This window comes from Nelumbo lutea, chromosome 3, assembly GCF_056320005.1.
Source record: "Nelumbo lutea isolate HS-2025 chromosome 3, American lotus-T2T, whole genome shotgun sequence".
Taxonomy (NCBI): Eukaryota; Viridiplantae; Streptophyta; class Magnoliopsida; order Proteales; family Nelumbonaceae; genus Nelumbo; species Nelumbo lutea.
The window spans coordinates 93,387,019-93,398,573 of NC_142686.1; the positions used below are offsets into that span (position 1 = coordinate 93,387,019).

An 11,555-nucleotide genomic window follows, 5' to 3' on the forward strand; every position below is an offset into this window, starting at 1 on the left:
GATGGGATCTGGTCCTCACAAATGGGCGTGGCACATGCACATCCACCATGCATTGAGAACATCTCCCATGAATAATAATTGACAAGTACTGAAGATGTTCCATGCATGGTAGGATGTGCCTGTGAGGCCAAGGCTTGATACCTGAAAACCTAAAACCAATAACAAACCCACTTACCCACGTGATCTTGACAACTCCTAATTTTAACACTTGATTGAAGGTTAGTTACCCTCAAGTCCTAGAATTGACATCAGTTTTGTAGGTTGTGTTTGGTTTGGTAGAAAATAAGAGAGAAGCAGAAAGGCGAGGGAAACTTATTTTCTAACAAACCAAACGTATCCTTAGTGGGAGGTGGTAGGTAACGCACCTTCTCCAATGGGCAACAGTCTTTCCCCCTCTTTGCCTATTTTCTCATACCACACTTGAAAATTCACTCTTCTTGTTGAAACAGGGTCCTTCCAACCACCAAACCAACCTCATCAGATTCCTTCTCCATCTCTTCTCTTGTATAAAACCGTCTTTTCTGTTATTATTTTCTTGTTCTCTCCAAATCTCATCTCTCAGGTAAGCTTAATTTGTCCTTCTCTCTACCACTTACGTTTTCCTTTTCTTCTTTCTTCTCTTTTTTTCCCCTCTTTAAGTTCCTTCATTTCAGTCGTAAATTTATACACATTGGTCCTTAATTGCATTTGTTATTCTTTATTTTCTCCTTTTCAATGATCTTATTTAGTTCAATTACTTTACTTTTGTTGTTTTGTTTGTTGTTTGCTATGAAGAACAGAGATGAACTTTTCAGCTCACCCAACTTAATACTTTTGCTTCGAGTTTTCTATTGAGTGGTTAGCTTTACTTTTTCTGTTGCTGCGGTTCTTATGATTTTGATTTTGTTTGTTGTGCAGGTTTTCTTTCTTCTTTGAAACTGTCTACTTTCTTTAATGGCTCAGGATCTCGTTAACCCAGAAGGAGAGGTACTCCCTTTGAAGACTTTTGTTTTCTAAATAAGGAATAAATTTACTTTTCGGCAATTATCTGTGTTTGGATCTTCTGGTTATAGATGTATGTAGTGGATTATTGTTTCATATCACTGATTAATTTAGTGTACCTAATACATACTCATCAGGTTGTTCTCGGAGATGAAATAAACCATGTGAGATTGATAACTTTGAACCGGCCTCGCCAATTGAATGTCATTTCATCCAAAGTGGTAACTTAAATAAATTTGCGGTGGCACTCTCTATGCTCTGTTTTCTGATGAAATTCTTTTGTTTTTGGTGAATTATGAAATAATTAATAGGTTCAGCTTCCATTTCGTTCGCTTCCCAAGTTGAATTATGAAATAATTACACCACTGAGTCATTGATACCCTTTTTTGGGGTCAGGTTTCTCTGCTAGCTGAGTACCTAGAGAAATGGGAGAAGGATGATGACGCAGAGCTTATTCTAATTAAGGTTAGTATTTTTACTTCTTGGCATTCGAATGTCTTGAACTTTTTTTTTTCTTTTTTGTTTAGTCCCATAGTGCCATTGAGCCATTAACAATCAACAAATTGTTTATATATTGTTCATGATTTTCTTTCTTTTTAATTTGGCCATGTTTTCCTTTAGAGGAGCACAAAATATTTCATGTATTCACTTTATCATTTTCTTATCCAGGGGGCTGGGCGTGCTTTTTCTGCTGGTGGGGACTTGAAGATGTTCTATGATGGCAAGAAATCATGTAAATAGAAGTCTAATATCTTTGTTATCAAACTTAGTAGTTCCATTTCTTGTTCAGGCAATTTATGTATCTGAGCATTTAGAATTAAATTCACTGTTATATTTCCTAGGTGTAGTTGTTTAAATAGAGAAAGTTACTTATAGATAATCTTTTATTAGATGATTCCTGCCTAGAGGTTGTGTACAGAATGTACTGGCTTTGTTATCACATCCATACTTACAAGAAAACGCAGGTAAGATGCTTTAAGATTGTTAAGAACAAATGTTTCTTATATTTTGTTATCTTTGTTGCTGTAGTCACCTGCTGGTTTGTTTTCAGGTAGCTCTTGTTCATGGAATTTCCATGGGTGGAGGTGCAGCTCTCATGGTACCATTGAAGTTCTCAGTTGTCACAGAGAAAACAGTGGGTATTTGGGACTTTCAATTTTTGCTGAAATTTGTTCTAATTTTTCTTTATATCAGACCAGATGGTTGATTTCTAATGCACTGTTGTAGTACACATGCCTTGAAGTGCTTTTTTTGTAAACAATATATGCATTGCGTCCTTTTATCATGTAGGTCTTTGCCACACCTGAAGCCAGTATTGGGTTTCACTCTGACTGTGGCTTCTCATACATGCTCTCACGTCTCCCTGGGCATTTGGGTAAGTGTGAAATAAATGACACAGACCAGGATTTTGTTTCATGGTGAAACGTTTGATTTTTTTATTGGTTTTACATTGCATGTAATGGTGAAATGGGTCTTTGCTTCTCAAGGAGAGATATATAGCTTAGGCAGGGTAAAAATGTCAAAAGAAAAAGGAAAGTTGTGTTTGTTTATCATATATCCTTTTGTGACTTCATATATTGGTAAATAACAGGTGAACTCTTGGCTTTAACGGGTGCAAGACTCAATGGAAAAGAATTGATTGCAGCTGGCCTGGCAACCCACTTTGTCCCTTCTGAGGTAAGCTCAAATTATTATCACATTGCCAGAGAACTTACAGACATTTTTACAATTTCAAAATATGCTTAAGTGCGTTAGCTTTGATAATGTTGTTTTAATGCTTAATAATTACCTACCCAACAAGCTCAATATAACATGCAAATATCACTATAAATTTCTTCAACTTCCCAATAAAAGCAATGACACTCACACCTTAAAGTACAAGGCACAATTTTCACACAATGGGATGGATGCCTTCTATCGTGCCTGTAAATGTAAATGTGCATATACCATGTCCTTATATCTTTAGCAGTAACATATTTGAAGATATTTTGAGGTGTTGTTTAGCATTTGGGGCTTCTTGATAATTATAAAATGGTTTGTGAGAATGTGATAACTTGCTCTGAAGCTCCCAATTTTCTTAAATTGTTATTTGTGATAATCTATATACTAATCTTGTGCATATTCCTGTATTTTTCTTCATTTTAATTTGATGTTTTCTTAAAAGAGTGGCAACTCATGGAACCTAAGCCTCAAACATCTGAAGGTCCTTGTGTCTCGTGGCTCTTACCTCATACTTCTACATTTTTAAACATTCACTTGTTCCAAGATATACATGAGTAAGCAATCACAGTGTCCAAGTTAAGATGCAAGGGGAACAGAGAGCCTTCATTTCAAACTGATGATAAAGCATTTCTGAATGATAGAATTGAAACAAGAGCATAGATGAAGATCATAAATCCACATTAAGTAGACAAGGTGCATCCATCAGGTGAGGAAGAAAAAATTAGTATGGAATCAAGGTTACTCGGTACAAAACCTGCTGCAAAAACTGCAAAAATGAATTGTCAAATGAGTCCCAAGGAGCCAATTTGAGACTACAAGGGGCAAAGTAATACCAAACAATTTGGAGAATGACATTCACTAGGAGGAATTTTAGGTTGATTTCATTTTCAGATATTGAACCAACCTGGATGTATGTATTACATATTGTTCCATCAAATTCCACACAGAATTCATTTGTTTATTTAATTTCGAATATGTTTGAGCTCTATCTATGTCAAAGTTTCTTTATCCCTATCCAACAATTACCGATGCAACCTTTAATTGATCTACATACATGCAGAAATGTATTAAGAGATGTTAAGCTAATAGAAATTCCAATGTGGCAATTATTTACCCAAATTTTTAATTTTTAATTAATCATTTTCTTTTCTTTGTACTAAAATTACTTTCCTTATACATGTATCTCATATGTCTATCAGAAATTGCCTGAGCTTGAGAAGAATTTGATAAATTTAAACTCGGGTGATGTGAATGCGGTTAGATCAGCAATTGAGGAATTCTCTTTGGATGTTCAACCAGATGAAGAAAGCATCCTAAACAAGTATACATCCAAACTGATAAAGCATAGTTTTTCTGCTACTGAAGGAGATCCATAATGTTGGAGTTAATACTGATATGAAAATCTTCACTTGCAGGCGATCAACAATTGACAAGTGCTTTTCACATGAGTCAGTTGAAGAGATTATAAAATCACTTGTGAGTTCACGAGATAGTATGATAACTTATGTGGTCTTGTTAGAATCTTCGAAAATATGCCCAAGTTGAGCAGTTCACTTCTTTCACTCTTAATAGGCATCTAAATTCTCTTATATCTCTCTCTTTATTATGTCTGTGTGCACATATGTGTGATTTGTAGATCCACCAGTTTTGCACCCTAAGACCAAAAATCAGTTTAACACTTGGAACATATGGAGAAATGAGTATAGCACCTAACAGGTTAAGTGTTTTAAATTCCATTGCCCTTATTAACCAAAAGGTACTCTCCATTCAGGAAACTGAGGCAATCTGTGAGGGAAATGGATGGATAGGTCCAGTGCTCAAGGGCTTGAAAAGATCTTCCCCAACAGGATTGAAGATAACATTACAATCGGTACACTTGAAATTTCCTTTGTCATTTATACACTTTTTTTTCTTTTTTTTTGATAAGAAAGGAAGATGAGCTACACAACATGGAGAGTAGCTCTCCTCATGGAATCACAAAAATAGATGAAAGAAAATAACCAATTTAACACAGGAGAAGAACTAATTCTGGAGGACCAATGACCTTCATTAGTAATCCAACCTGTGGCAAAATTTGTTTCTCTATACACATGAGAGAAAAGAACGTCAAGGTCTCTTTCCCTACACTCGTGAAGCCATTCCTCGATTAAGTTTGCAATACTCCACAGTGGCACAATCAATCAAACCCTTCAAGCTGTCAATGGCAATTTTTGAGTCTCCCTCGATGATGAAATCACTTCTGGGGAATCTTCTTGTTGCCCTAATTGCTTCAAAAGCTGTCCATGCTTCTGCTAAGTTAATTGAGAAATTACCTGTCATTCTGGATTCCACTCCTAGCACCTGCCCTAAATTCTTGCAACCCAGCCAATTGCACATTCACCATTAGTCCATTAGTTTTGCGAGAAGCATCAAAGTTGCTTTTTATTACTCCCCTCTTTAGGGGCACCCAGGTAACTTCTAGAGACTCTTTCCTTTCCTCCACATTTTCTCCTACCCCGTTATAAAACTCCTCTGCTTCCCATCGAGCCTTTTCTATAACAACCTGGGGAGGGGTGCTTCTGTCATCAAAAGCCTTGCTATTCCTGTTTTTCCAAATTCTCCAAAGAATAATGGCCATTAAAGTTTTCAATTTATCATCCTCTCTACTCAAGATTTCTATTCTCCTCTATCAACTATTAAAACTTTGGTCTTCATTGAAAGGCTTAATCCTCGAGTCATCAAAAAAATTCCATATTTGCTTTACATAATCACAATGGAAGAAGATGTGCACTAAGTTTTCTTGATCTCCACACAGGACAATCCAAGTTGATATTAAAGACCTTCTCTCAAAATCAGGTTCTCAACAAGATCTTGCAAGTGAGGAAAAAAAAAACATCTTATTTTGGGCAGGCATTTGACTGTCCAGATTTTCCTCAGTTGTAATTCTCTTTCCTCATAATTTGACCTACCGCCTACAAGTTATAAGCTGATTTGACTGAAAAGAAACCCATGGGATTGGTCTCCATATTATTTTGTCTTCTTTATCCTCAGATGGGATGACAATGGTTTTTATTTGTTTCCAGATTTGATCTCTTGCTAGGTTTCCAGCCCTTACTGAGGACATATCAATCCTTGACTCCAGAGCGGTCTCTCCTATCCATGTATCTTTCCACAGATTGACAGATTTTCCACTACCAATAATCCATTTTAAACATTTCTTTAAGAGGTTCCTTTGACTTAAAATACCTTTCCAGGTCCATGAGTCCCTTCCCCTGGCTTCAAGAGTCCAGAAATCCTTATTTTTTAAATATTTTTCTTTCATCAGTTGGACTCATAAGTTTTCCGATTGCGAACCCAATTTTGCTTGGCAAGCATTATTCATCCATTCTGGTTTATTTACGTCTCATCCTCCTTTATGCTTTGATTTGCATAAACTTTCCCATTTGATTAAATCAAGGGGTTTTCTATCACTTTTACCCCACAAGAAACCTTTTTGGAGTTTGTTCAAGGCTTGCAAATTTTCTTATGGAATTTTAAAAGCTCTCCTCACAAATAGAAGCATCATACATATGGTTGCCTTTAAAAGAGCCATTTTACCCGCTATTAAAAGAGTTTTTATTCCAACCACTTAATTTATACAATAAATTTCAGTTGTACAGTTTTGCATTTCATTATTTTATCAAGTAGTCAATAAAGTCCAACAGTCCAACACCTGATCTGAGATCCAATCTTATTATTTTTGGTTTCAGATTATCCATTTACATAATAAAGTTAATAAAGTCAACTGGATTAAATCCAAACAAAATCTGACCCGATTAAAGCCCTATTGGCAAATATAAGGAACGGATTTTGAACCTTTATTCTGCTTGATGTTTCTTGCAAATTCCGACACCCATTCTCTTTAAGCTTAATTTTCCAGATTCGAGAAGGAAGCAAACTCTGCTTGAATGTCTGAAGAAGGAATTCAGACTAACAATGAACATGCTAAGAACCACAATATCCGGCGATGTCTATGAGGTAATAAAGTAGTAGTCTGCCATATGTGAGAAGTAATAATGAATTAATATTTTATTTGGATATCATACTTTTCCTGATGAATCCAACTAATATTTCTCTTGATTCTGTGCTTGAAAAGGGCATTAGAGCTCTAACTATTGACAAAGATAATGCTCCAAAGGTATTCTCTCTCTCTCTCTCTCTCTCTCTCTCTCGCTTTACAAATTTACATACCATGGCAGTGGGAGCCAGCAAGTCTTGACAAAGTGGAAAGTGAAAAGGTGGATCTGGTATTCAAACCATTTAAGGATGAACTGGAGCTCCAAATTCCAACCAGGGAAGAATGCAGGTCAGTTTTTCTAAGGGATTATGCTTTGCCTACCACTTTATTTTTCTTTTCCCTTTTTAAAAGATAGGGCAAATTCATATCTTCTTTTGTATAAATTTCAGATGGGATGGAAAGTATGAATATTCACCATATCCAGGCTTAAAGGCGGCAGCTGGTGTTCCTGCAGCCTCACCAAAGTAATTAACTGAGCAGCGACAGTAACTTAGGATTTTCTTCTTTTTTTCTCCTTTTTTTTTTCTTTTTGTCATTATGTTATAATCTACTGGTTCATGCAGTTTGTACTTCCAGTTCGTTTCTGCTTATAATTATGAATAAATTGCATTGTTGTTATTATGTACTGCAATAATCAGGAAAAAAGGAAAACAAAATATCAGATTGTTGTTTGTTGAATCATTAAGAAAATGATGGTATTAAACGAGAGTAATTGTATAAGATTGGAAAGATGGATCCAAGAGAACCCAGCCTAAAGACATACAGAAGAACAAAGTTTTTAATTTATTTACTTGTTTTCTGTATCGGCAGAGGTGTATGGATAAATTAAACCATGTGCTTTTTATGTTTTATTTAGTTTTCCTTTCAAAGTTTGGTTTGTGTATATATCTTTTATTAAAAATAGGGGTTCCAGAAACACCTGTATTCCGGACCCCAAAAATACGATACCATACATGAACCTTGGTTTGCTCCACTGCAACCTGGGTGACCAGAGTTCAAATCTTGGAAACAGCCTCTCTGTATGTGCAGGGGTAAGGCTGTGGGCATCTGTCCCTCCCCATATACCCCACATTGGCCGGAGCCTTGTGCACTGGTCTGCCCTTCTCTGAAGCTCCATTTGGAAGGAGTACAAATACAAAAATGTAGAGTGCAAAACCTAATATTTTGTATTATTGTGTATTTATTTGTACAGTACATATTTGTGTTTGTACTCCTTCCAAACCGAGCCAAAATTTTGGTACACCACAGTAGGACTCCTACCAAAAATCATCATCTGAAATACATTCTCTTTGAATTTCTCTAACATATTCTGAAGAAACAATTATCCCCAAAGCACAAGCATCCACTCAAACTAAACACTCAAGCGTCCCAACAACATTAAAAACTAAAGAGTAATTAAAAAAAGAGAGAGACTGATCAATCCCATTTTTAAGATTTAAGATTTCAATTTCTAGGCATATCATGTTGTCAATCTTTTTACAGTCAACAACCAAAAAAATAAATAGGCGAGAAAAAAAAAATTAAAGCCAATCCTTACTGTTTGCTACTACCATCTCTTTCAAAATTTTGATTCATAGAAGAGTAACTATTTGCTTCTCTTTCAGTGGGATTCTGTTTCTTCTTCTTTCTTCCTACTTCTATAACTATTGTAAGCATCTAATCTCTACTCGATTGGAGATTCACTCAAAAGCCCAACTGTGTTCTTTCCGGATCTCCTGTTCTTCTTCAGGCGTAAAGTCATTCTCGATATTAAAAATCTTCCGAATCTGCTCCGGCTGCTTCCCTTTAATGATATCAGCGACCTTCTGGCAAGTCAAATCCAGCAACCCTTTGATATGAAGGTAGTTGGCAGCCATTATAAGATGGTAAAGCTCATCGACACTGACGTTGATGTACTCTGAGTCCCAGTTCTTGATTTCTTCGTGAGCCTCATTATCACCGTCCATCTTCTTCTTGGAATCAAATTCGACGTGTTTCTTGCAATAATCAATCACCATGGGTAAGACAATGCTACTGACGTTGAGCAACGGAATCACATCGCCACCAAAGCCATCTTCGACCATTTGCTTGATCATCTCAGACTGAAGGGCGACGGCCTCGTCGACCTCGAAATGCTTTCTATCGGAGCTCCTCAGAATGAACTTCTTCGAGGACGAGGACGAGGGCGACGGCAAGGAGGAGGAGGAGGAGGAGGACGCCATTGCAGCAGAAGCAGATGAGGAGGAGAAGAGAGAGGTTGAAGATTTTGATGCCAGCGCTCTTCGGGTGGTCTCTTCAATTTATAAGCAACTCCCTCCGCTTCTTCTTAGTGTTCGTTTTCAACTCTATTTTTACGTACTACGTAGACTTCCAATTTTGATTATGATTTACGACTGCAATTCCTTGTCTACAAAGGAAAGTATTTTCTTTTATGGGTAACTTGCTAAAACCTCCCCAAAGTTTTGGTGGTTGCGGAAAGCCTTCCTAAGTCTGGTAATTGCAACCGTCTTTCTTAAACTTTTACATAATTGCATATAGATCCTTTTGGTAGAATCCTTTAAATAGAGGCACGAAAATATCTAAAATATATTAATTTATTTTCCAATTTTTCCCTTAATATCTATCATTCAAAATCAAAGCTGCAACTTTAAATTTGCTATTTTTTATTGTTTATAAAATTTGTATTATTTTTTCTGTAAAAGCCAGTCTTGATATTAATTGTATGGGCATTTTAGACATTTTTGTCTTTTTTAGAAGATTTTAACCATTTGAAACTTTATCAAAAGATTCAAAAGAAGTGATTGAAATTATCAAACTTCAGAGATTGTTTGAGTAATGGTTAAAAACTCTAGAGGAGGATTCAGTAATTTAGCCTTTTCTGATAAAGGTAAAATTGTGCAAAGGAAACTAATTAATTGACAATTGAGCGAAAAACTTCGGTTGTCGGGGATCCACCCGAATTCTCTATAGGGTTGTTGCCCAATGCACGAGTTGGATGCATTGTGGCCTTGTGGGCGTGTTTAAAGTGATCTATGTGGGTAGAGATCTTCTATGGTTCTACCCATGAAACACTTCTAAGTTCTAACCAGTGTTTAGAAAATTGAATCGGCCGGTTGGACTGGTTGAATCATAACCCGAGCCCTTATCGGTTTGGCCATGCCCCCAAATCACATTGGACAAAAAACCAACCAAAATTGGTGATTTAGATGGTTGAACTAGAAAATTGGTCGATTTTTTTAATTTTTTTTGCACATAAAAGCAAACTACTAAAGACTATAACTTTGTGCTTAGATGTCCAATTGCGGTGAACTTTTTTTTTCTTTTGAGATCTATGTGTTCCCAAGTTGTCAAATGTGCCTTTTCCCACTATTTTTGCTAAAAACCACGTTTTTTCTTCAAATATTAACTTTTAATATGAAAAATTTGAACTTATATATATATATATATATGTGTGTGTGTGTGTGTGTGTGTGTGTGTGTGTTTCCAAGTTGCCAAATGTGCCTTTTCCCACTATTTTTGCTAAAAAAACACGTTTTTTCTTCAAATATTAACTTTTAATATGAAAAATTGGAACTTATATATATATATATATATATATATATATAGTATAGAAGAACATAATTATATAATATGCACGTGCATGTGGTAATGTCAAATAACATTAATTAATTCAATTCTTAGTTATCACACTTATTTTTGTTTGATATGACAAGTTTATAATATCTTAGATATCTCAAAAATTTTTACAAATTTTATGTATTTTTATCTATTTTTTAAATCTTTATTATTTAACTATGACATCATTGTTTAATTCACTTACCCAAACGATTGGACCATTATGGTGCAAGGCAAGTAGGTTGATCTGAATTTAAGCTTAACCCAAGCCCAACCCTGTGCATTGGACCTAAGGCTTCACCAAAGTCAAGTCTAATCTATTCAACTTGGGCCCAACTTCCAACCTATATTGAAATTTAATGCACTTGGGTTTATCAATTAGCCCAATGATAAAACTTGTCACAAAATATGTGTACAATTGTATATACATGCATGTATGCAAATATATGCTATATATGTATTTATGATTGTATTTATTATCTACTTAAGGGATAGACTTGGGCCCAACTAGAAAAATAAAAAAGTCCAAACTTTTGAACCTAGGCCTATGCCCAAGTCGAGGATCGAAAATCGAAGCTAGACTATCTAAAATTACGAGTTAGGTCAATTCAAGCTTGAGTTAAGCCCACTTAATTTTGTCTCCCTATGGACCATAGACCATTAATTAGATGCAAGAACAATTTTGTTAATAATTTAGTTTAGTTTTTAATTCTATTTCTATCATTAATAAAAATAACTATTACCCCACTTATTTTTGTTTAGGGAAAATTCCCGATAGGTACCCTGTACTTTAGGTCGAGTGTCAATTTAGTACCTGAACTTTAAAACGCGACAAACTAGTACCCGAACTTCATTTTGCGACAATCTAGTACCCATAGTTAATTGACCGTTAGTTATATATATCACGTGACCTCATGTGCGACTTAAGACTTTTAAAAATGTCAAAATTACCCTTGCACACTGTCATCATCTTCTTTTTGAAGAAAATGAAACAGAGCCCAAACACATTGTTCATCATCTTCTTTCTCAAGAAAATAAAGATCAGGTTCCGGGAACCCAAATCTCTTGATAGAGGTGAAGCCTCCATCCACCACCAACCAGATGTTCTTCGCCGCACCGAAGAATGCTTGCAGCAATGGTTGAGTGCATAGTGGCTCCTTGTGGAACCGAATGGTAAGGCGGGTCCCGCAGCTCTCTAAATCGCATTAACTTGCGAACAGGG

At 35.8% G+C, this 11,555-nt stretch overlaps 1 protein-coding gene and 1 pseudogene across 2 annotated transcripts; one reads left to right on the forward strand and one right to left on the reverse strand.

The window, feature by feature from the left end:
* Positions 1–393: 393 nt before the first annotated feature.
* On the forward strand, positions 394–7,360 carry LOC148866906 (3-hydroxyisobutyryl-CoA hydrolase-like protein 5). Its single transcript, XM_088975717.1, has 16 exons — positions 394–562; positions 898–966; positions 1,119–1,202; positions 1,378–1,446; positions 1,651–1,714; positions 1,873–1,946; positions 2,033–2,116; positions 2,272–2,356; positions 2,573–2,658; positions 3,903–4,024; positions 4,119–4,179; positions 4,475–4,573; positions 6,589–6,699; positions 6,818–6,859; positions 6,921–7,027; positions 7,129–7,360. The coding sequence occupies exons 2-16, from the start codon at positions 934–936 to the stop codon at positions 7,205–7,207; spliced, it is 1,200 nt and encodes a 399-aa protein (XP_088831843.1). The 5' UTR covers positions 394–562; positions 898–933; the 3' UTR covers positions 7,208–7,360.
* Positions 7,361–8,153: 793 nt separating this feature from the next.
* Positions 8,154–9,154, reverse strand: LOC148866907 (SKP1-like protein 11 pseudogene; annotated as a pseudogene). Its single transcript, XR_016109390.1, has one exon. The product of XR_016109390.1 is annotated as an SKP1-like protein 11 pseudogene (transcript).
* Between the last annotated feature and the right edge of the window lie 2,401 nt (positions 9,155–11,555).